Source organism: Mesocricetus auratus, unplaced genomic scaffold (genome assembly GCF_017639785.1).
Source record: "Mesocricetus auratus isolate SY011 unplaced genomic scaffold, BCM_Maur_2.0 Super-Scaffold_2245, whole genome shotgun sequence".
Classification (NCBI taxonomy): Eukaryota; Metazoa; Chordata; class Mammalia; order Rodentia; family Cricetidae; genus Mesocricetus; species Mesocricetus auratus.
Window position 1 is genome coordinate 28,905,907 of NW_024429180.1, and position 27,428 is coordinate 28,933,334.

The 27,428-nt window shown below is 33.9% G+C and overlaps 1 protein-coding gene across 6 annotated transcripts in view; it reads left to right on the plus strand.

Moving 5' to 3' along the window:
- The window catches only part of Pcdh9 (protocadherin 9), an 846,200-nt gene that overhangs the window by 290,529 nt on the left and 528,243 nt on the right, over positions 1–27,428 (plus strand). For 4 of the 6 annotated variants that reach the window (XM_040753774.1, XM_040753857.1, XM_005083639.4 and 1 more), the window contains one exon: positions 21,071–21,172. The exons of the other annotated variants lie outside the window; for them this stretch is intronic. In XM_040753774.1, coding sequence (XP_040609708.1) covers positions 21,071–21,172 — 102 coding nt within the window. The remainder of the gene's footprint in view (positions 1–21,070; positions 21,173–27,428) is intronic. 6 annotated transcript variants of the gene reach the window in all.

The following is a 27,428-nucleotide window of genomic DNA, read 5'->3' on the forward strand; positions in this document are numbered from 1 at the left end:
GTTTCATGGAAAAGTGGCCCACTGAGAATTAAAATATTGACACCTGGAAAGATGTCATTTGCAAGCCATAATGTTTTTCAAACACATTTCCTTGTGTGTTCCTCTAAATCTTTTTTGAACCTTCATAAGAAGTCTCCCTGGGAACTCCTTAAGGTATTCATCACTGATTCTGTCTGTATTGTTTCTTGAAGAATTCAAGCAAATGTACAGGAAGATGCTGCTCCAAGCTCTTAGTACAACAAACTGTGTGGCACAATTAAGTAGATGACAAATGGTGATGGAACCATACTAAAACATCTACACAATGTCTATCTGAATACCTATGCTGTGTAACTGTCTTCCTTGCTGCTAAAACAGTCTCTTACATGATCTTTTAAACACTTTGATAATTAAAACTGCTTGGATAGTCTCCAAGAGAGACTAGCTCATGCCAGTGTTATTACAATGAGATTCTAGAATGGCAATTCTGGTTCTTGGTTGCACAGATCATCCTTGGTAACTAAAGCTAATTAACATAGCAATACAAATCTTAATCCAGGAAGCTTACAAGCAGAAAATCCAATTAAAGTGATGTGACATTAATTACAAAACAATAGGAAGGTTGGATTGAGAGCACAATGCCACAATATAAGCATCAATATGGTTGTATGTGTGAGTAGGAGGGTAATCAGTGTGTGTGTGGAGGGGTAATGCCTACCCATAGCTTTCCTGATTCCAAAAATTACTCAAGAGATGCTGTGAGGGCTATTTTACCACTATTTCAAACATACTTTAACTCATATAAAGCATATAATAAGAGCCTTATTTCTTTTTCTATCTTTCTTTTTTAATTCTTACAGATACTACATAGTATACAAGTAAGAGAATGGGGAGATTGTCTTCAGGGGATTTTAACAGAGGAACACTATGGCACAGATAAAGCACAGATAATAAATACAAAGCTGATTCATAATAGTATTTTCTATTGAAAGTTAATACTTCTCTGACAAACACATTTCTAAAATATAATCTTTGAAATGTTATAATGAAACTATTGTTATAGAAACTACTGTTTTATACTGATGATTATATGTAGATAATAAACAAATGAAGCATTTCAATTAATAAAACAGGATCAAACTATCTTATCCAGAGATGATATTCATTTTAAGAATCATCACTGGAAATTTTAAGGAAATTATACATAAGATATCACATATTATTGAATTGTATATCTGATTACAAAACATTTGCATATTATGAATGTTTTGATAAAGGTTATATTAATAACTTTAAAATCAGCAAATTATTAACACAAGAGGCATTGAACATATAACAAGATTAAGGGCAGCATGTACAAAATCAGCTTTAAAAGGTAGAGGGTCAAAAATATTATTGAAGAGTGTAAGAATTTTCTAGTTTCAAACCACTAAATGACAGAAAAGAAGCAAAGACATCTACACAATGAAAGCATAACTTGAATGACAGTGTTATACATTTAAATATGTGTACTGTGTCTCTTCCTTATAGTACTCAAAATCAATATTAGAAGATTGAAATATTAAGAAATGCATGTATAGTGCATAAAAGAATACATCTTTGATCATGCATATTATAGAATCAGTTAGACACACAAATATAAAGGCTTTTAGCATATTAAATATGGATAATTATTCTTTTTACTAAAAGTCAGTTTACTCTTGAAAGAATATTCTGAGCTCATATCTTAACTCTTGGAATGAATAATAATCTACCTACCACCAGCACTATATTTCCTAGTCCATTAAATGGTGACTAAGGATGAAATATTGAGAGCTTAACTACCCTGACAAAGAAGAGATTTAAAATTAATTTGGAGACAATGCCTTTTTGTTTTGTACTTTGGATTCTTTCTGTTTCCAACCTGATAATTTTAGATCAGTTGTTTATTGTGTTTTTGTTTCTGCCATTCATTGATTCCTCCCTGGCAGTTTTATGAGCTTTGAAAACTTTTAAGGCCTCTCAATCATAGAATGGCACTCAAATTTAACAAGTCCTCCTACATTCTGTATGGATAATCTAAATAAAATAACAGGGATAAATTCTAGAAAAGATAACCAAGCAATATAATATTTTAATACTGAAAATATGAGATAATAGCCATTTATAATTTTTATTTAATTATATATGACTGATATATATGTATATATGTGTGTGTGTGTGTGTGTTCATGGTTATATAATTTTGATATATTTTAGCATACTTTCCAGACTCAGTATACAGATTTCCAAATTATGTTTTGATTTTATTCTTGTATTAGTGCAGTTTTGGAATTTCATGTAAGTGTCCATAAGGCAAATGGCTACTTCATTCCCATGCAAGTAGACTCTCATCTTAGGAAGCATCATTGAGAATATCAGCATTATTCCCAATAGTCATAAGTAACTTTAAAAAATGGAATTGACCAGAAGACATGTGCAAAGCTCAGACATGGTAGTTCACATTTTCGCTTCATACAAAGCACATGCTTAACAATGTAATACAGTTGGAAAAAATGATGCACTCTAGAGAACACCTTGAAATTTTACTATAGCTTTGAAATTCCAATTCTTCATTCTTTTATGCTCACCATATCTGTATTATGAATTCTTCTTGATCAGGTACCTCCTGTATTTGAACTTCCATGAAAATTTAAGTGGAAACAGTGAAATGGAATGAATTATAGACATACAATGTTTTTTGTCAATTCCTAGAAGTCATTTTGAACTCCCTTAACTAAACAGTAACAAAACATTACAGTTGCCAATTCTTAAACCTTGTGTCCTTGCAGGAGAAAGCGCTCCTGGATGTGTCAGGCAATTTAGAGTTCGATATTAAGCCAGTTGCTTAATTTTCTATGCCTCAGTTTCCTTATCTGCCAAAATGAGAATGTTTGCTGAATTTATTATGTTGGTTGGAGACTAAAGTAAATATTATGTGTAAGTTAATTCTAAAAATGGCAGCATATCCTAATTTGTGTTATCTATGGTTACTGTTTTTTAACAAGGATGTGAAAATGGTCTGTTACATAGAAATGTGTTTGGCTAATCTTGTGTTTAAGACAGTTTCTTTATGAAACAATTTATGAAATAAAATATTTGAGTGCAAACCTTACAGACTATCTGTATTTATAAAAAGAGCTATAATAATTATATATACTAGTAAACAATGTGCTAAATTTTTCTTATTCTACTTAATAGCTCCAATAAAAAATTGATGTCTCTAGTTGGCCATGAGATATGTCATGATATGTATGCATTTATACCCTTTTACTTTAGCTGTTCTACAAAATGATTATCTTTGCTGACACTGCTGATTCTGAACAATTTTGATAGCTCCCTGTACTATTGTATTTAGGATGGTTTGTGTATTTGTTCTGAAGTCTTGGTCACTACTCACCATGACTCCATTCATCAGAGAATAACAATCATCTCATATTCATGAAAGGAAAAAGAGGAAACATGAATAGGGACCATCCTTGCTTTTCTAATCTGTGAATAGTAAATACTGTTTTATGCCATTTAAGTTCCCTAATTGAGGTTTTGATATGTGTTTTCATTTACAAAATACATTCCTAATGTTTGTGTATCTAAGTATTAGATTCCAGATCCATCAAGACTTTTTCATTGGTCTTGGGTTTACATATTCTTACTAAAGTAAGTTTTACTTCTTAAAGTAAGAGTTCTATATGTAAGGAATTTAATTCTGTACATTGCTTTTGCAAATTATACAACTCCAAAAAGTCTTAAAAGTAATCTACCTTAGACAATGACTATTGTAATCTTAGTTTGGTTTTTCTGTCTGAAACAATATCCTGTTTTCTCATATGCATACAGCCTCTGCTTCAAGCATAACTATAATTAAATGTACTTAAGAATATTGAATTTATAAAGTCTACTCATTATTCCTAATTTACTCAATTGAGAAAAACACCAGCCATATAAAATTTCATATGATGCTTTATGGTTTCACAGAAACCTCTGAGGCATAACTGTTCTCTGCTCTAGCAATGTATTCTGTCTATGGGTATGTTTGTAGAAGGGAGCTAACAATTCCTGTCAATTTATGAAGTATGTATTTTTTGATTTTTTTAAGCACAGAAAAATTCACTACAAGCATTTATTATCCTTACTCAAAAAGATCCACTCCAAGACAGTTTTATGTAAATAGCAGCATTGCAAATTCCAAGAATAACCCTATAATCTGGTGGCACCATAATTTCAGAGACGTTCATATGAAGAAGCATTTTTGAAAGACTGATTGAATATATACAAACATTCAGCCAGTTATTGTTTTAGGATGTCTTAGCTTTTTGGAGAGTTTTACTTTTTTTGGCTCTTAAAATTACAGCTCACCAGAAAAATGAATTTGTTCAATAGAAATGATTTTGAACACAAAATTCTACGTAATTTTCAATACATCAATGTTATATAAATGCAGAATAGTGCATCATTTTATATTACAACGTTTGAGGGTGGGGGATTTGCATTTGGCTTGACTTTTGCAATTGTCTGAGGAAAAGATGATGAATTATGAGGTGGTTACAGGCTTTAATTTTTTGATTGAGTGGAAGAATTGTGTTTATAGAAGGTCATTCACTCCTGTGGGGGAAGTTATTAATAAAAGAAATTATGTGCTGAGGTAAACTACCTCAGTTAGACAGTGAAATTCATCATTCAAGATTGTTTAGGTACTTGCAAAACACACTGTAAATTGAGTGTCTACCTTCTAAAGGGATTAATGCTACAGCTGGAAATTTTCAGAAAGTCCTGAGATTAAGTAATGGTCACAATAAACTTCTTTTCCCCCTAATTTATCTAGAAAACAAATCCACATGGACACAGTACCATTTTTTTTTCTGATTTCCTGCTTGAGAACATAGTAGAGAAAAGTCTTATCTACTATTATCATTTATACTGAAAACTAAAAGTATCCATTTAAATGTATCTGGGCTCAGTAAGCCATGTTTCTCTAAACAAATGCAGTTGATGTTAGATGGGAAGCATACAGTCTCCTGAATGATAATGTATTAGCTCTTGGTGCTGAATTTAAGGGTCACAGACACTGAAATAATCTATCATGGCTTAATGTCACAGAGTTAAAAACTATCTTTACTCTCCCAAAGTTAATGTCATAAGATCTACAGGCCTTAGGCCTGGCTACTATAGAACATTTATTCTTAGGTGTGGATGTCTTATATAAATTACAGAAGACTTAGAGTAAGGCATGGTTAACAAATGTTTGGAGAATTAAGGAAAAAAGTCTGTTTTTTCCTTGTATCATGGAAAACAAGTCTTTGGCCATTGTCCCCTTTTTGGTTGGGGTATATAAGAATTTTGAAGAATAAAGTTGAGGCATTCATTATTCACTGAATTGCACTACTGACTCTAGTCTGTGTCTCTGTCTTTTCTTTAACATTTTTTTATTCTTTTTTGTTTAAATCAGAAACAAGCTTACTTCACATGTCAATCCCAGTTCTCTCTCCCTCACCTCCTCCACTCCCTCTCCACACCAAGCCCCCAAACTCCCCACCCAATCCCCACTCGGCTTTCCATGAAGGGTGAGGGGCATCTTCAGAGTCTGTCATTTCATTCAGGGCAGGGCCTAGGCCCTCACCCATGTGTGCAGGCTGAGAGCATCCCTCGTTGTGGAATGGGCACCCAAAATCCATTTGTATGCCAGGGATAAATACTGATCTACTACCAAAGTTCCCATTGATTTCCAAGGCCTCCTCGTGGACACCCAAATTTAGGGAGTATGTATCAGTCAAATGCCTACCGGTCAGCCATCAGTCTGGGGTCCAAGAACTCCCTGTTGTTCAGGTCAGCTGTCTCTGTGGGTTTCATCAGCCCAGTTTTGACCTGTTTGCTCATCACTCCTCTCTCTCAGCAACTGAGTTCCAGGAGATCAGTTCAGTGTTAAGCTGTGGATGTCTGCCTCTGTTTCCATCAGCCACTGGATGAAGGTTCTAGGATGGCATATAAGGTAGTTGTCAAACTCATTATCAGGGAAGGGCATTTAAGGTAGCCTCTTCACTATTGCTTAGTTTGCCAGTCGGTGTCTAAAATCAGAAACAACAATGACAGTTCATACTGGAGAGGATGTGGAGAAAGGGAAACACTCCTCCACTGCTGGTGGAAATGCTAACTGATACAGCCACTTTGGAAATCAGCACTGAGATTACTCAGGAAAATGGGAATCAGTCTATCACAATATCCAGTAATTCCACTCTTAGGCATATACCCAAAAGATGCACATTCATACAATAAGGACGTCTGTTCCACTATGTTCATACCAATGTTATTTGTAGTGGCCAGAACCTGGAAGCAACCTAGATGACCCTCAACTGAAGAGTACATAGAGAAACTGTTGTGCATTTACACAATGGAGTACTACTCAGTGGAAAAAAACAATGGAATCTTGAAATTTGCAGGCAAATGGATAGCACTAGAAGAAACCATCCCGAGTGAGGTAACCCAGTCACAAAAAGACAAACATGGTATGTACTCACTCATATGTGAATTTTACATATGGATCAGGGGAATGCCAGCCTACAATCCTACTTCCTTAATATCTCTATGTACCAATTCTCAATTTAAACTCCCCCTCTCAGGGATAAACCTGGCAAGGGGCTGGACCAGCCTAAAGCCCCACCAAATCGAGTAACTGCATTCTAGAGCCAGATAAATAAAAATCAGTTATATGTATAAATCCTTAATGGTTTTAAGAGCACAAGTAAAAATCATTCTTCTTTGTTTTTCACTAGTATGAGGCAAGAAAATAGAATAATACAGCTTGTATGCTTAAATGTGTATAGAAAATGGTAGTGCAAGGAAGAGGAGGAAGTGTGGGTAGTGGTAACTGTAAAAACTTCATCTGAAAATCTACTACTATAGAGACTTCCATGTAGACAGAAAATATATAAATACATCAAAATTTTAAAATAAAACTACCCTATAATTGATTTTGGAAGTGGAGAGAAAATGCCTTCCCCATGCATCAAAGGCTATTAAAAAAAAGAAGTTCAGTACCAGATATGAATTACCTTCACTTAAATTGCTGGCCAGTGTGGTCCCATGGACTTGCACACACACACACACACACACACGCACACACACACACACACACACACACACCATTTCTTAGGCTATTGTCATGTAACTGTAACCTCCACAACTTTGATTTTTGAAAATAGGTTCTTTTTTTCACACAATACATCAGTAGCACATTTGCAGTTTCTTCCACTCCTCCCAGCAACCTCTTACCTCCCTTTGGCCCAGATCCACTCCCCCTCCATTTCCTTTTCAGAAAAGATCTGGACTCCAGGATATGCCAGCCAAACAGAACAAAACAATATTCAATAAGACAAGGCAAAAGCTCTCATACTGAGGTTGGACAAGACAACCTGATAGAAGAAGAGTCCTAAGAGCAGGCAAAAGAGACAGAGATACACCCAAACCCAAAATTAGTAGGCCCACAAAAACACCAAGCTATCATCTATAACACAGAAGATAAGGACCTGGATCAGACCCACAGAAAAATGCAGACTCTGTACCTGCCGCTTCAGTTAATTCAGGGGGAATGTTCCTCTGATGTCCTCCATCCATCCTTCTGATTATTATTATATTTAATTTCCCTCTTGCTTCGGGCTCCCGCATCTCTGAGGGGAGGTACCCAATGAAGTCCTGTAATTTAGATACTCTGCATATTTTCTGATTGTGCTCTTTATGTCGCTGTTATCTGTACCTGCTATTGCCAGAGGTAGCAGATAAATCTGACTTCAACGACATAGAGAAGGCAAGCTGATACTGACCTGGATGCTTCATCCCTACTGTTTTGCCTTCATAACACTAGAAAGCATTATGTATGCTCTTAGAGGAGTAAAGTCTTAGTAGTCGTACACACCTGTGAATCTTGGCAAGTTATCATAACAAATGCCCTGGAGAATTGTTCAGACAAGTTCAATAGGAGGCGTATATGTTATAGGAATAACCAACCATTTCCTAGTTAGATCAGAGCCTACTCTGAAATATGGATTTCATGACTAGAACCGCTACTGGCCTCGAAACTCAGTACTGGCTGGGTATAGGCTCTAAGGAAGAGCATACTGCTATTAGTCTACTACATGATATTGTACTATAGTGTCTCTTAAACGCCCATAGAGAAACACCTCTTTTATTTTAAAAGTAACTGCCAAGGTTCAAAATATAAAAATTATGGTAGGGAAAAATTATGTATCATTGACAGACTACTTTTTGGAAAGCACCAACTCCTTTTGTCTCCTGTAATGCTAATCTTGCATTTCTTTGTATCTCTGGTCAATTCATAATCCGTTGGGGTTTTCCATTTACCACAGTATTTTCCTAATCTATATTACTTGTTAGCTTATCTTCTTGCAATTTTTTAGCCCTCTGAAGACTTCATACAATTTTATACTTGATTTGTTTTTGTAAGAATTTCTGCAGCTTTCAAATTCTTTCGTATCCAGTAATCACTTTAGAACATGTTGCCCATATTCTCTGGCAGACAGAAGAGGGATCATTGTTTCTTTATTTACATCAGAATCATGTGTTATACCATGCACCTATTATTTTACAGTGAATATAAATACTCTTTGTTATAATGTGATTTTGAATGGGCTTCCATAAAAACAATCTGTTTAATTCCAAGTGCTCACTTTTCCCAGGAAATCTATTCAGTTTTGTGGTTATATAACAGACTGAAACTAAAATTACTGAATGTATTTGTAAACTTTTAAAAGAATCTATTACTCATGCAAAACTGTGCACAGTTGGGGACTAAGGAGGGAAATTAGTTCAAAAGTGTGTATCATTATTAGATAAAGAAATTAGTTTTACAAGACTTATGCTTGCTATGGGTGCAAAAGGCAAGAAAGATTTAGTATGGAATGGACAAGCTGTTGAATTAAGCTTTTGACAAGTGTCTTAGAAGGTTTGTGACTCCTCAAAATGACTTTTAATGATAATCGACTGTACTCAGAGATCAGTACCTTGTCCATCCTTTGTTAAAGAAGCTTCTTCATGAAACATATAGGAAAAATATAGATACCCACAGCCAGACATTCCACAGAGAATGTAAGACCTTGTTTCATTGAGGTCGAAATGGGATGTTTCCATCTACTTGTATTTTTTGAAGTGAGAAAATTAGGAAAAAATATGATAATAGTGATTATCAAAATACATTAAATAGCATGCCTTAGTAATGTCTGATCTGGAGATCTAGTCCCTTTTACCTTCTTTATTTACCTTCAAAACAGAGCCAAGTATACTGATGACAGGAACATCACTCAGTGGTAGTGCATAATCATCAGGCTCTTGGTTCTTTAAGTGTTAGCCAGGAAAAAAAGAGCTAAGGGTGTTTATTATTTATAAAGGAATTTAACTAATATAATGTATTATAAATTATGAATTGTTTCTGTGGCTATGTTATTAGAAAAGTATTTATGATACATTTTCACCTTTTAGAGGGTAGATTCTGTCTTATATACACTCTATCTCTATAGTATTTTACACTATTTGTAACGTCTGTTCATAAACTATTTTACCCTGATTCACAATAAGCAACTATGGGGAAATACAAATAGCATGCCAACGCATTTATTTCACCAAAGCCCTCTTGAGATAATGTCTGAATTTTCATCAAGTCTGTAGTGATTAGTGTTTCTGATTATGGTAATCAAATAACTCATTAGTGATTGCATTTCAGATGATTTAAAATATAAAATGTTTCTAGAATATGGTGAGTCATTTGTCTTATGCTCTTCAAGACTAGGAAAACTGAAAGAACAATTTTGGATCTTAAAATTATGCATTGATAAAAATATGTACAACACAACTCTGCCCTACTTTTATAGGCACATGTTCTCAAAGTCTTAGCTTCATGGCAGTTCATTTAAAGAGTAGGCTTATTTATATATGGTGCATAAATTGAGCAAAAGTGGTTGCCTTGTCTAGCTTAACATCAACATAAACTATCAAGTGAGAGGGGAAGCTTTCAACAAGTGAAGATGATGTTTTATTTTCAATAAACAATATGTGAATTTGACAAGCAACAAAGAGAAAGTAGGTGCTGACTTCATTCATAAGCAAAATTTTATTTACAAGTAGTTTCTGTTTAATGAGCAGTAGAAAATACGGCTTTGCTATCTATCGTTCATGGGTCCTTTTTACAACTTGTTTAAAAGTTTGTAAGTATTTGCTGAGGATGCCCTTTATTATGGGTTTGTGCATACTAGAATTCTTCTTCCTTGGGCCAATTTCTCTTGTTGTGTTTAGCTATTTATTTTAATAAGACAGTGAACAAATTTGTATACTCTGCCATGCTTTAGAGACTTCACCAGGGAATAAGATTGGCAAGTATTCTCTGTATTGTGAGAAGGTATATACAATGTTAATAAGCTTAAAAACACAAAATACAAATTAGGAAACTTTATTCAAGTATTGCATATGATCAACCCCGAATGAAAAAGGGTGTAAATTATAAGGAGTAGTTTACATATACAGCTTTTAACTTTTTATGGTCATAATAGCCCCCTTAAAGTTGAGGATATGGGGTATGATTGGTTTTTTGTACATCACAGATTCTGAGCAGAGGACATTTTGAAATGAATTTCCAACATTTCAATATCAAGTTAAGCTTGCTGCTTTATTAATATTTTATGAAAGGTCATAATAGTGAAATTTACCTTCTCTTATATTTAATGGGCATTTGAATTGAATTAGCTATTGGTCAAAGTTCAATATGTTGCCAAACCTTTGTTATTAGACACTTCCCTGATTATTAAAGCAGCCTTTATATTATAGACCAGTGATTTAAAATATGAGACTGAGAATCTTGAGAGTGTATAACATGAGGTAAACTGTTATATCAAATGCTGAAGACATTTGAAGAAAAATAACTTACTATATACATTTCTTATTTGCAAGCACAGATTTCAAGCCCATATTCCATATATTATCTGAGTGTCAGTGCCATGGATGATAAAAAAACCCCACCCCATAGGTATTCAAATGATGTAGACCTGAATGAGAAGCAGGGAGAAACTCAGAGCCAATGAGTTCAGAAGCAAGTGCATGGTCATGTTTACTGTGATGACTCTTCCATCTTTTAGGACGAGATCCAAAGGAAACCAGTCATTACCCAGTTGCTTCCTTCTCTTCTTTCCCCACAAGCCCACACAGAAAAACACCCCACTACTTCTTGTTTAATAACTGAAAAAATGGCATGCACACACACACACACAGAAAGACAGACAGACAGACAAAGAGACACACACGCACGCACACACACACACACACACACACACACACACACATATATATATATATATAAATTCCCATTACACATCTGATAAATTACTTGTAGACATTCTCCACATAAAGGAGAATCCAGGTTCAACCTTGTATTTTACAAACAACATTGGGGCACAAAAGAAGAACAAACACATAGGAGGTCACACATGGTCTCTTTCAATGCCTAAGCAAGTCTTCTATAAAAGGGCATGCTAGAAGTTGCAGGGCATTTATGTGTTTTGTGAGGTGATTAGGAGATAAAAGGTATGGGTTGTAGGTTTTTGAGATAATGTGTCCCACAGGGCCTTGGAGATCTTTGCATCTGTGCAGAGTATTAGAGTTAAACAGCTAATCACAGAGATAAGATAACAACACCAATTAGGGTCGATAATCTCATTCTCTGTTCACATCAAATCTCTTGCTAATCAAATGATAACAGAAAGGTCTAGTAGAATCATTGCTTTCATTGTTGACGAGTCAAAAAATCCATCCAATTTGTTCACAACCTAATCATTTGAATTAGTTGAAAAAGTTTCTCTATAGAGTTTGGAATTATGATAGATGACTCTTACATGATCACAAAGATCATTGCTTTAAGACAAAGATTGTGTGTGTATGCTTGTATCTACGTGTCTGGTAGTGTACACTAGTATTTTTCTTGAGTTACATATTGTCATTATTTGGAAGTGGTTTACTATCAGTGATCTTAAAAGAAATATGTGGGAGAATATTCTCTCAATATATGATATAATTTTGAATAGTTACCATACTTTGTGTTGCAAAAACTTATCATGAAATTAAATATTAATCTTTTAGTTAAAATATATGTTTATTTTAGTTTTATTATAAGATATCAATATGATATTGTATAACAAGGATCCATTGTTCTTTATCCTTCTAAATAATTTCATCTTAGAGAAGCAGAAAATTTAACAATGCTAGTGTCTATTTTCATTGATTACACATTTTGTTATTCCACCTTATTTTAAACTCTCATAAATGACTTTTGATTATTCTGCCGTATACATTTGAAAGATATAAGGAGTTTATTTCAATGGTCTCATACAGTGTACGCTAACTCCTGAGGGTATTAATAACTTACTTGTCTTAACTTTTCATCAGTTATTTAAAGATATTAGTATGGATAATGCAATTCGTGGATCTATGAATGTTTGCATGATCAGGGATCACCATGATAATTTCAGAGTTTATGTGATACTTTGAAAGACTATCAATGCATTATTATATTCTCTTTTACAACTAATATGGTGTCTTTGTCTATATGCATATATATGTATATACAAAAACACTCTCATATTTTGATTTAATACATGTCTCCACTCTTTGCAATAGTGTCCTTCAATCCTTCATCTTTGGACAGTTCATGACAATATATCAGAGAAACACTAATGTTAAGTCTTCAGATGTTTACAATTCTATGAGATTAAAAGATAAAAGTGAAATACTTTTACTGAAATAATATTAGTTTGGAATTGGGAGACAGAAAAAGAAAAAATGTAATTCCAAAGTTGAAGTCTATTAGCAGTGACTATACCAGCAGGCATTTCTTATTGGCTAAAGTATATTCCTTAAAGATATTTTTGCTCAACTTTATTAGAAAAATATTTTGAAGAACTTGAAGGTGAGCATGTTTCTCATGTACCTTTGTTTTGTTCCTTAAAGTACATGAACTTTAATTTTAAAACTTGGTCTGAAAAATGCTACAGCTTGTGAGACATTCAGACTAGACTTACAGAAAATTTCCCATCTAGCAACACTGTAGTTTGTTTAATTTGGGACTATTCAGTTTCAACAATTTCAAATGATATTTCATGTACTAGTAAGGTAACAATTAGGTTTCTGTAAATAAAGAGGAAATAGGATTGATATATGTCATACTTTGTGGCATATATTGTACGTGTGTGAAAAAATATAATTAGATCTGGGTGTGTAGGTATAGGTACTAGCAAATAACTAAAGCCATATCATATGCCAGAATATTCTAGAACATCAATTATACTTGAAAGCATTATATAAAATGTACGTATTTTCATTCAAATTTAGATATTGCACAACTTAGATAAATGCATTTAAGGTTAGAATGCGAACTATTAATCTTAGAACAGACATTTTGAAGTCTCATATTAACAGGAGAGTTTGACTTTAGTGAGCAAGAATAAAATAAAGTTCCCCCTCCTTGCCTTCTCTTGGGATATATGAATACAAGCTTAGTTTCACATGTCAGGGTCACTTTCAAAAACTTTTGTTTGTGAAAAATAGCCTTGGAAAAAACAACACAAAAGCCTTGAAAGACAACATTTAAATAGCTAGCATAGTCTTGAATTTTTAAATTCACTCTGGAATCGAGCCTCTGAAATTATTATTTGATTTCTTCGGATTGTGGTTTACTTGTAGACTGTGGTTTTTGATGCCTGGCATGCAGATAGACAAAACTAATATTATTTTGAAATGTTTATTTTCGGGATTTTTTTGAAATATAATGAGATAGTCAGTTCTGGTTTCAAAGTTTTTCTCATTACTACAGACATTTCTAAACACAGTTATAAATCTGTGAGAATAGTTTTTCAGAAAATTTTAACTTTAGAATTTCAATAGGTATTACATGTACTAAAGGTACAGCATATGATTTATTTCCAACATTTTATATTTAGTGAACTTCTTATTTACATAATATAACATTTTAATATATAAATGAAATAATTCACAAAATATAACTAATGTAATATTAATTAAGCCAGCATTGTACACTAAAACCACCCTTATAAAAACACATAATCACGTACATTAAACAGTTTTCCATAAATTTTGTTGTGTGTTTTTGTGTTTGTATCTTCATACATCAATGATATTATATATAATCCCTCTACAGAAGGATTGTTACTATAAGAAAATTCTGTCACTAATGCTTTCTGAAGTTTCTGTTGGTCTAAAGTATGCACCAAGTATGCATTAAGGATGAATTCCTACAACAGAACAAAATTATTTGCTTTTCACCATGTGCATTCATTGAATACTATGCTGACACAAAGAGGGAGAATTCAGCCTCACACAACACTCTCAGAAGCCTGAGAAATTTCTTGTTTGTGGCTACATCTATTGGTAGCTCCAGATGTGTGTGCTATACATCTATTTTGGTATATGTCAATTGTCCTTTAAGAAAAGCTTTCAAGTTCAATAGGGAAATCAACAAAACTTACATTCCCAGGAAATGGACAAAGACTGGAGTTGCTTAATCTTCATCTTTATGACAAATGTTTGCTTTGCAATGCCATGCAAGTAATAACACACCGAAAGAAAGCAATTGGGACTATAGTACTTGGTGTGTTTACATTTTATCAACTGTTAGAACTGCATGAAAATTTTCAGACAGCCTCTGATGGAGACCATTACATTTGGAATAACTATAAAAGGATACTTTTTAACCAAGGAAAGACCATGTGTCTTCATTGTCTCCCTTATAAACCATTTACTGAATTTCTTAAGACTTTAATTTCACATTTCTATGCTTTTCTCAATAGATGCAGTAACGTATTTTCCATGTATACATTGCCTTCCTTTTTCCCTAACTCTTTGAGACACATCACTCCACCAACTGTGTTAAAATGTTTTAAATTGAACACAATCTCATACAAATGTTTTAAAAGTGACTTGCTTGTGTGAGCCAAGTGCACAATCAAAAATGTGAGCTTTAAGCTTTGGTCTCACTAGACTGTAAGGAATTGTATTTGAGGAAAACACATTAACCTGTTTAATGGTCTTTGTGGCAACACCCCACAAAGTTAGCCCTTGTATTCTTATTGGGTTCTGAAAAACAAGCATGTGAAACTAAGCCTTTAGATTTAACAGGACAGTGCAGACCACTTCCATCTACATAGTCTCTGCAAAACTGTTAAAAATGGATAACAGGGGCTGGAAAGATAGCTGGGAGGTTAAGAGCAATGACTGCTCTTTCAGAGGTCCTGAGTTCCATTCCCAGCAACCACATGGTGGCTCACAAGCATCTTTAGTGACATCTGGTGTCCTCTCCTGGCCTGCAGGCACACATGCAGCCTGAACACTGTACATATAATAAATAAATAAATCTTTAAGCAAAATGCTTACATAACAAAGCAGAAATGGAGTACTTCAAGGGAGAAAATGAAGAGTTGCCTTTGAAGAATCAGAAAGGAGAAGAAGAAGAAGAAGAAGAAGAAGAAGAAGAAGAAGAAGAAGAAGAAGAAGAAGAAGAAGAAGAAGAGGAGGAGGAGGAAGGAGAAGGAGAAGGAAGAAGAGGAGGAGGAGGAGGAGGGGAAGGAAGGGAGGTGGAGGAGGAGAAGGTGGTGGACGAGGAGGAATCTGTAATGAAAATAGAAAGGATGGAATGAAATGTTGAAGAAAATTTGCATAGACATGTGAAGAGTGTCATTGATGATCTCATTTCCTGTAGATCATCTACCTTCCACAGGAGAAACTTGTCTCTGTTTGGATTAAAATGAGGAAAAATTACACTTAAAAGAATAGGGAAAGAACTTTAAGGTGAAGCAACATTATGGCCTTTGACTGGCTTCAAAAGTAGTTATTCAATAGGAGATGGTTAAGAAATTTTTCTTTCAAATAGATGAAGAACATTACTGTAAATCACAGCCAATCAAAATGCAGAATTGTGGATCCCAGTCTACAAAATTCTCACACACCCGAGGCTTAAAAACAGTGTGGAAGACTGGGCAGAAAGATTTTAAGAGCCATTTGGAAATTTGCTTTAAAAGCATGTCTGGTAGTGGCACCAGAAGAGACACCCATTTATCCCTGGCGTACAAATAGACTTTGAGTGCCCATGCCACAATATGGGAGTCTCTCTCAGCTGGGACTTTGTTGGAGGGCCTAGGCCCTGCCCTGGATGAAGTGACAGTTACTGGAGATCCACCATGGAGTGCCTCACCCTCCTTGGGAATCAGAGTGGAGATTGGGTGGGGGACTAGGGGACTTGGAGGGGAGAATGGGGGAGGAGGAGAGGGAGAGGGAGTTGGGATTGACATGTGAAACAAGATTGTTTCTAACCTAAATAAAAAATAATTTAAAAAATCTCATCAACATGGGTGCCCAAACATGAGCTAAACATGATGACACCCGTAGATATACTAAAGTGGGTAGGAAAAGACTACAAGGCCTAAACCCAGGAAAAAAACTACAAGCAACCAAGGAATAGTAAGAATGAGAGAAATAGATGCACCAAAGGAAGAACACACAAATTAGTTATCAAATACACAATCTACTCTGAAACCATAAATAAAATTAACAATCTATAGATTGAGCAGATTGTATTTATGAATTCATGGGTATATATACATATATTTGGATAACTAATCTACAGATAGATTTCGAGGACAGACAGAGATATACAGAGAAAAACCTGTCTTGAAAAACGAAAGTAAGAAGAAAGAAAGGATAAACAAATAGTGGAGAAAAGGCCATGAATTAGAAAAGGATAAAGAAGACTTTTAGAGAGAAAATATTTTAAACACAGCAATGGATGAGCACATAAAAAACACTATTGTGGTTTTAGATAAAATTAAAATGTTTTCGATTTACTTCTAAAATAAAGAAGAAAAGATTAAAGAGAGAGAGCATGTGTGTGTGCGTGTGTGACAGCGAGAGAGAGAGAGAGTGTATGTGTAACTCTAACCAAATAAGAATGTATACTATACAGCTATACACAAGACATTACTTCTGAAGACACACACTTTGGTTGATGGCAGAACTTGACTACTATAAATATCACACTAAGCAAATACTCTTTGAAGAAGTACAAGGCCCCTCATCCCCTCTGATAGTTTCCAGCTTGAAACCAAAACAAATAATGGTTAGTAAAAGAGGGTAATAGAAGAGTTAAGAGATCATAAGTGGTGGTGTCTTAGAAGATCTCAGGGAGAAAGAATGTTCTTTATACAGTTTAGTGAGGACTGAAATTGACACCTAATTACTAATGAAAAATTTTTGGTGATGGTGATAGAACAGTTTAGTGAAATTGAGGTGATAGGTCTAGTTCATGTGTGTTGATATATATATGAAGAGGAGTTGGTGACACCAACATAGATATAATTTAAAGTTGATTTTTTGTGCATGTATATGTACAGGAACTTAACTTTTCTGTTAACTTTTAGAAATTTATTCTGTAACTTTAAAGAATGTATTATGGTCTTCTATGACAACAATCCTTGGTTTGTTAAAATGGGTACAAATGGAATATTCAGTGGGAGGTTTTAACAAATAAACTTGTTATTTGATGAAAAATATAGTGTAAAAAATGCAAAGCTATTGCCTCTGTAGAGATTATGAGGGATTTATAACAGTGCCATTGATTTTCATCAAACAATCTTGATTTTGTAAAAAGGTAGGAGGAGGGACAAAATAATAGAGTGCACACACCTGCTGCCCTAGCGAGAAGTAGGGAAAGTAATGAATTCCCTTTTAGCAAACCAAGTACCTGGTTCTTGTTTATGGCTATGTGACTTTTCATGAACCTTTTGTTACTTTTCAACTATTGATTTTCTTTCTCTTGATATCATGACTATGAAGTGCTTTTTTAGGATTTTTATGAAAACTGAAACAACTAAAGGAGCTCTTGAGCAGCAAGTTTGAGTAGGCTTTTCTATAGGTAGTGAATAGCCATTTTCTCAGGAAGTACAATGAGTGTTTTGGGAAAGCAAGTTTTATCCAAATGTTAAAATACAGGCTATCAATCACAGGTAGTACAAAATATTGAAGGCTTTGAAGTATAAAACAAATATAGTTATAGTACAGTGATTTACATTTACTAAAATTGTTGTTACTGAGCTGACAACATCTCAAGTTTGATATCCATATGTACCTTGTAAGAATAAATCTGATCAAAGAAATGTACATTAACCATAGTTTTTATTATGGTAATTAATATTAAATTCTATACATAGTAGAATATTTTGGTAGAAGATACTTCAATATTAAAATAATTATGTTTTATGTTCAGGCAAGATAGAAATTGATTATATTATGTCTTCCCCAACACTTGTTTGGCTTACATTTGACTATTCATACTTTATCTCTAAAAACTCTTTACAGTGTTACTGGTTTTCTTCATTGCTCTGGATTCCTATATTCCAATTTCCAGAGTAAATTTCTACCCTGACAATAGCAAATTCAAAAAAAGTGGGGAATTAGCTGTGTGTTGAAGTTTTACTTTGAAGCTTTTATTGTTCTACAAAATGAGGCTCTTCCATAATGACACACCAAAGAAGCTTGTGGGTGAAGTCTTAACTGGAACTGGGGAATTCATCTGAATGCAATTAGTATGTTGCAATAAAACTCCTTTTGTTTGGGGGTTTATATTTCTTTAGGGTATGTAGTAAAATATAAAAATTCATCCCCAGTATTACATTCATCTCTGAGTACAAAGTCTATTCTAGGCAAGTATTTCTTATAGTGAACTTAGTTCTGTAACTTGTCATTATTGATTCTATTGTTAAGTTCATCATCCTTCTGTTCATCTTCAAATTAACTTTCAGGTTCTTTATATTTGAACTGCTACAACTTCTCATGAATTGGCAGAATACACCTCTTCAAATAGTTTACTGTGTTTTCTTATATCTTGACTACAAGCAAACCAAGGCATTTTCAACAGCTCCTCTATTAAGACAAATGTCTAGCTTTGGTATTGTGCTCCTTTGTACTCATCAACTTGATAAAAGTAGAGTCACATGGGGAGAGGAAACTTCATCTGAGGGATTGCCTCCACCAGTTTTAGCAAGTATGTGGGACATTTTCTTGATTAATGATTGACGTAGGAATGCCTAGGCAACTGAAGGCAGAGCAACATATGGGCAGATCTATACATGGTATAAGAAAACAAGCTGAGAAAGTCATGGAGAGAAAGATATAAGCAGCATGCTGCTGTGATTTCTACATCTGTTCTTGCCATTAAGTTCCTGACTTGAGTTTCTGTTCTGGATTCTGTCAGTAATGGACTATATAACGAGCAAGTCAAATTAATCCTTTCCTTTTCAAGTTTCTTTGGATCAATGTTTTACCATAGCAATAGAAAAGTAGAAAAGTTCTCATCCTTTCCTCAGCAATTTCTGCATACTGTTTACTAGGTATCTGCAAGTCATGATGGTTAATGGCTACTTTGTATTATTTAAAAGCCTGAATGAGTTTATTAGTTATTACATGTTATAACTTTATGGACCTGTAAGTCTTGAGGTAGTATGCACATATGTACATATGCACACAGTAAAAGACTTTCTACTCACCAAATGAACAAACAAGCAAAACAACATAGATGAATGACATAATTCAATGAGGTATCCTAAAATTTAATCTTAACTCAGGAACTCCAATCTCTGTCTACAATTTAAAATCAACAAAGCATTTAAAAATAATTACACATGAGTTCTTAATTAACTGGTGGGAAGTAGAACTCTGTCATTAGTGGTTTGTAAAAGTTCTCCAGATAAATCTAATATATTGCCACAGTAATAGCAACTAGTGAGCCACAGGGATTTAGGAAATGTTTCTTAGGGGGAAAACCTGCATAATACATGAGATATTTAAAGTAGATTAATCAGCATGAGTAGATATGCAAAAAGGCTAGGTGAAGAAACCGATTAAAAGGTCTAGGATCATCACAGTTGAAAATAACTGTTTAAACCCATGTTTAATTTTCATTGTTTTAGAAAACAAAGGTAGCTTTAGTAAAAATAATACCAATGAAAACATCAGGATTAAGGGTAAAGTTGTTCAGACAAATTTAAGTGCACACAAGGATTTGCTATTGGCACAGTGGCATTTTAGGTATTACACACAAAAGTTAGTTAGGTTTTCAAAAGAGGTTAAAATTGTCAATCACTATTTGTTTGAATTACCAATGTAGCGTTCTTATAGAGGTTGAGGTTTAAGCAAAGCTGAAATCAAACTATTTATGCATAATTATGTGTATATGTATCAACAATGAAGTAAGTTTTACCATAGTAAATGCTTAGGAGTAATTATGTTTAAAAGTCTTTCTAGATGCCATACAGAAACAAAAACAAATAAAGTGATTATAATCTGTAAAATGCAAAACCCACCATAAAATATATTCAAAGGTAACAAAATTTTGATCTGTTAGAGAAAATGTAACAAATTCAGTGGGAAATGAGTCAAGGGTGACTCTTCTGGTGGCACAATGCTATCTTTTATTAAATTAATAGCTTTAGAAATCCTAATGCTATGCTTAACAAACGGCATAACAGCAAAAACAGCAACATTGACAGGTATCATTGTCCTAAGAAGAGATTAGAGAGGAACAAAGGAAATGAGTGATATCTTCGTTTTAAATGAACAGCTCCTTTGAGAAACATAGGAAGCAATCATGCTAACTTAGTTATAGAGAAAGGCTAACCCAAAACTAAATATCTGAAGTTCTGTATACTTTCCAACCTTTGGAAGCATTATTTTAGGTGATTTGTTTTAAGAACAGTTTTTTCTTTGAATAGGAAAAGTGACTAATAAGCAATATTTTAACACAGTAATAAGTAATATTATGCCTTCCATTTTCTGTACAAATTTTTTGACATATTTTGCTGCTTTACCATGGTAGATACTAATAATGCATGATATCTATGAATGTGGAAATGTGCTAGTTCAAAGTTCATTTTATCCTTCAACTTATAGCAAACAGACTTTTCTCTCGATGGACACTCTACATGTAGAGTAGTTTGTCACAGTTATTTGGTGGTCTCTTTCAGTGTAACTCACACAACAAAAGTGACAATATCCCTGTCACACATCAGAAATGCCCCAGCTCTACTGGTTTCCACATTCGAGAGAATGAAGAAAGTCATTCCGAGGTATGAGTACATCTATAGAGATATTTTTCATTTCACTTGATTCCTGCAGCTATAAAAATCATGAATAATATGTATATAATTGTAAGTAATTGTTGTCCAACTTGTTGTGAATAATTATTTCTAGCCAAATTCCTTATATTATGAAAGGATATTAACAGTTGGTAAAGACCCCTTTTTTGCAACAGTTTTGTCGTTACCATGTAAAAGACTGTATCATTTTATTTTCTATTTTAAAAATAAAAAGATTAGTTGAGTTCAGAAAGTACTAAACTAAAGGAACATATTAGGATATATACAAATTTCTATAATCCTAATTTACTTGAATTTTCAAAGGCAATCATGTCTGATTATCTCCTTGGTTTTCATAATTGCTGCATATGGTTTTATTTTTTAACCTGTTTTTTTATTTAAATTATGAACAAGCTTGCTTCACATATCAATACCAGCTCCCTCTCACTCCCCTTCTCCTCCGCCCCACCAAACCCCCAAACCCCCACCGAATCCCAACTCAACTCTCCAGGGAGGTAAAGCCCTTCAAGGGCGGGGTCTCCAAAGTCTGTCATATTGTCCAGGGGCAGGAGCTAGGCCCTTGCCAATGTATCCAGGCTGACAGGGCAGCCCCCCATGTGGTGTGGGCTCCCAAAGTCAATTTGGGTGCCAGGGACAAATACTGATTTTTGCCTGAGGCCCCAAAGAATGCTGAGACCTCCTGACTGACATCCAAGTTCAGGGGGTCTGGATCAATCCCATGCTGGCCTCTCACCCATCAGTCTGGGGTCCATGAGCTCCCCCTTGCTCAGGTCAGCTGTTTCTGTGGGATTCACCAGCCTGGTCTTGACCCTTTTGCTCATTGCTCCTCTCTCTGCAACTGGATTCCAGGAGTTCAGTTCGGTGTTTAGCTGTGGGTGTCTGCCTCTGCTTCCATCAGTCACTGGATGGAGGTTCTAGGATGCCATACAAGGTAGTCATAAGTCACTTCATCGGGGAAGGACATATAAAGCAGCTTCTCCACTGTATATGTTTTTAATAATCAGGAAAATAAAAAACCCTTATTCATTAACAATAACAGCACAATATTCACTACAGTGAGGAAAATTTTCAATAATAAAGATATAAATTGCCAAAACTGGCATATTCAAAACAGCATAAAAGTAAATGTAACCCAAGTGTATTTCATATATCTGATAATTGCACCTTAAAATATTTAATGTCTCTGTTATGACTATTGGTACAGATATTGTTTTCTGAAGATTTTTATCTTCTTTTCAGTGACCTTATGAAATAAAAATAATCTTACCCTCAGATGTGTTGTAGACACACAACTCATAAGAATTGTATTGATCTCCTAGGCAAATAGTGAAAAATTATATACACATATGATATTGATTTGTATTATTAGTTCAATAAACAAAACACTAGGGAAGACATTTAACTCTTCTCTATTAGGAAGCATAGATAGAAATAATTTTAAGAAGCCTTTATCTCACATATCTTCCTTTGACTATTATATTCATGACATAATACAATGTGAATGGTTTTGAACACCATCAGTTTAAGGTCTTGCCAACAGCTTCTATGTTACAAAATATGAATGAAATCAACAATTTATGTTTTCATAACTTATTCTCTGCATCATACGCTCTTTATATTACTTTCTACATAAAGTGAATCCCTCCACCTTTTCTTTGTCTTCCTCATATACTTGGATTCCTTTTTTTTTTTTTTTTTTGGAGGTCAGAAAACAGCAATTGGACTCCATGGTCTTAAAAATCAGAAGACATAGATTTGTGTTAAAAAGGTGTGTGTATTAAGTCTTACTTGAAGGAGGCGACATGATTGTCATTAAAATACATTTTACAGAATTCTCAAGGAATTAATAACACTATATAAAAATATAGTATATATAATACCTAAATGTGTATTATATTAACAACTAAAGCTTAAGGCCTAATATCTCTTATAAAATGTAACACTGAACAAAAATTATCTTATACTGAGAGTTTTAAGAAGATTTCTGAGGGATAGATGTTCATTGTAAATCCTCATTAAAAGTAACAAATTGGTTAGTTTTAATAATCAGTTTCTGAAAGGTTATTTACAAAGTGTTTAAGATTTAATAAGTAAAGTTGATTACAATCTGTAACATAATGCTCTAGGATGTAATTTTTATTTAGAGTGTATGTAAAATTTAGTAAATATATGTAAATTTCAATGATTAATTTTTCTGAATTTATGTTTTCTCTATTTTCATTAATAAGCTAAAAATTTTATGTTTTTATATGCAGATATTTCTCTCTATAGAACTAACTTATTAACATCATATTCTGGGTAAATATTGTTAATTAATCTGAATTATGTTATTACATATATATTACCACACTAGATACAAAGGAAAAGCAAAAGTGGTGAAACTTGAAGGATTCTAGAATCATGAAATTATCATCCTTAGGCGATTATTTCTTACCTAGAGATAATTATTGCTTACTTATAGGGAAATGCTAATATCAGCTATTGAGATATTTTGGGCCCAGACTCTACTCTAAGTATTTTGTATTCATTACATTAATTCTTCTAATCTGTCACTGAATATAAAACATGCTATAATTGCATGCACCGCTGGCTTAAAAATGCAGTCAATTAAACTCTGATAAATGCCTATTTGCAATTTTTGAATATGAATCTTCCAGGTACATTAGAAAAAGGATTGTTTTCATTATTGCTGAAATACTGTTTTCTGTTTTTTGGGTTTTTTTGTTTGTTTGTTTTTTGCTTCTGCCTACAATTCATTCACTAGGAATGAAGGTTGCTTTCCCAAGACAATGAAGTTAGGTGGTCAACTGAGTAAACCGCAGCCATGACCCTATGTTGAAGTTAACTCTGTTGAAGAAATGCTTAAATACAAAAAATTCAAAACAAAAACCCTCATAGAGTGTTTTTGTGTCATGGAAAACACATATTACAAAATCATAGCTAAGTAATTACAGAGTCATAACCTAAGGACAGAAGAGATGGGTTAGCCTAACCCAGGTCAGGGTACTCAAAACTGATAGCCTAAAAATTGCTTATGTCCTAGCATTTCTGATCTCTGAGTAATGTAATGATTCCACCATAAAAGTGTATAAAAGTGGTTTTCCAAGCAAATGTCAAAGAAAATCATTCATACTTGAAAATCTTTCTTAAATTAGAGTTCAAATAAGGTGCAGAATTGAAACTGTCATATTAAAGCTTTTTCTTTTTACCATACCTTCTGTCACTGCATAGACAAAACATAGTAGTGGTTAAAATAGAAGCACAGAAACGGAAAAGTGTGCATTATTTTTATACCATCTATGCCTATCACCTGACTATACATCTTTGATCTATAAATTTAGCTGCCATTTCCTTTCTCTGATACATCATTCCCTTGAGCATAGGACACAAATGGATAGATCTTTCATACTGGTAGGAAAAGGGCTTATATTTACAGGTAGTCATACACACACAAAAATAAGCCTCTCTGCACATACATACAAATTTATATCAGCATGAATAGCTATCCCCATGACTGTCTTAGATGCATGAGCGAAAGTTTCTTACAAAATGGTCAGTATAGAAAATTCAGAATATCAGAATTTTTTCCAGAGGACTTTTCTTGCAAAGATAAAGTCCAAATATCAATGTCAGATGGAAACCTTAGCTTTAAAAGGGTGGGAGACTTGTGGAAGGGCTTATAAATAAGTGTGAGTTTTAGCTGCCAGACTTTGATATGTGGAAGTTATTGCAAGTGTGAAATTCATAGGTGCAGATGGTTGATCAAGATATCCCAGGGTGGGCAACTACAGCAAATCATCAGAGCAAATGGAGAAAACATTTTGATAGGAGAAATATTTTTGACCTTCTATGCAAATCCTCAACACGCATTTTGGTGCATTTACAAATCAATGAGAATTATCAACAGTTTTGAGAAGCTAGCAATTTTATAAACTATTGTGACACAAATCATTTAATAGAGTAACAATGTATCATAAGAGGGAGAGGAGCATGTGGGAAGAAAAAGTATAATGCATTAAACCACACTAATACATATGTCACACATTTTAGATCAACAACTTTTTTGAAGCAGTATGCAAATTAATGGTCTTTCCTTATTTTAAATAAGCCATGGGTGCACCTTGTACCTAGGTTGCTTGCAACACAGTTCAGTACTTTGTAAGAGAGTAACTGCAAGAAAAGAAAGTGTTAGTCATCTGCTGCTTTCAAATGTTTATAAAAGAAAAGTTAAACACTAGAACATTATTCACATATATCCTCTGACTTTGCTTCAGCTTATTCATTGTTGTATGAAAATATACGTATACTGTCTAGGGTTCAACATGCCCACATCTGATGTTGATGAATATATATATTCCTTCTTGTATTTCTTATCCCCAGAAATGATGCTGAATTATTTCTTTATGGGAGGTAGAACAAATTATCCATTTTTTCATTTCCTTTCTGTAATTATGGTTTTAACAAACAAATGATGACTTATAAAGTATTATTTTTGTTCTTTTGTCATTTCCTCCCCTTTTCACTTTTGAGTATTTTGAAAATTATACTAGATAAAATAGATTATAAATATACAACAATAAGCCAGTAGACATAGTTTTTATATATTAGATGCTATGGTATAAGGAGGTAGACAACTATGTATATGATACTGTGTAAACAGCATTGAAGGGTTATATGTTTAGGATGCAAATAGAATCAAGGCAGAAATTTAGCACAGTAGATAGGTAAGATGTTAACATAAGGCTTCAATGAATATTTGTGAGTGGTACGGTTTCTTATAATAGAAGAGTGAGATGTTTGCTTAAGTAAAGAGCTTGTATGAGGTGCTTATTTTTTTTATTTTTTTAAATGACATCGGTTCGTTAGCTCAGCTCTATTTACTAATTCCTATTACAGCACCACAGTCTGGTTCAAAATAGAAAACTACACTAACTATTAGTTCTCACATTCTTAGTTAATGTAATAATTTCAATTAAATATATATTATTTATGTAAACATTCATTTAGTTATAGAGAATGATTACTTAATGTTTTCTAATGTGAATTTAATATACTTATCTTATTAATGTCTAAACATGTAATTCGAAATATATATACATATATATATACATATACATTTCTGCAAACAGGAATTACTGTTGAATAATTTTGAATTCACCATGCATTTGGTATAAAGTTGCATCTTTTTCTAAGTGGATAGATGGTAGATGTGATGATGTTGCCTTCTTAAAGAGAGTATACAACAGTAGGTTTTTCAGTGATAAATGAGAGTTCTTGAAATATTTCATATATTTGTGAGTTTATTCAAGAAAATCATTAATTTTTTTCATATGGCTCCCTTATATTCTACAAACACATGTCAATAAATGAGCATTCAGATGTCCTGCCAGTTCAGTATTTTTCCAGATGTTTATGTCTGTATAGAATGGCCATCACCTTTTCTTACTTCCTATTCAACACATTCTGGCAGTTCTTGCTTTACCACAGAGTAAGTGGGCTTGGTTGTATTCTCAGGAAGAACCACATTTGACAGATCTGTTGATGGTGTCAGCAGTGGTCGCAGCCTTGATGGACAGCGCCAAACCTTGAGGTGGCCTAGTTCCTGCTAATTAGTTGTTTGAAGTCACTCTGTGTGCCACAGGCAGAGACTTATCAGCCAAAGACATCTTTACCAGTCAAAATGACAGCTGTGATACAGCTGCTCTTGGAGAGTGTGCAGTACACAAAGAGACAGGGACGGGCCTTTCCAGCAGGTGACAACCACGGTGCTTTTAACTGAAGCCTCCTGAAGATGTCATAAAACAACCACAACTGGAATTTAGAAGTTAAAAAAAAACTAAATCTATATCTTTTGGGTAACACAAAAACCACACATAAAATGAAAATAAATATTGCCACACTGTGAAAACGAAATGCAGGTCTAGTCAGTTCATGAATACGTATAAAGTAAATGAAGTTGCATGCCATTGTGACTAATGCAGCCCCAGCATATGCTTTTGGAGTTAACTAAGATGCGTAGCGTTCTCAACATATTCTATGCATGTCCATTTACAGTGCCTGGAAATCTGCCAGAACTGCTTGTATTTGAACACCTGGAGAGTACACTGGCATGAGCAATGTTCTGTGGGATATCTCAGACAGGCATAAAAAATCATCAACATGTATATCAGGACTGTACAGAAATGAGACAAATCTAGTGGCAACATATATTTAAATAAGTGTATGG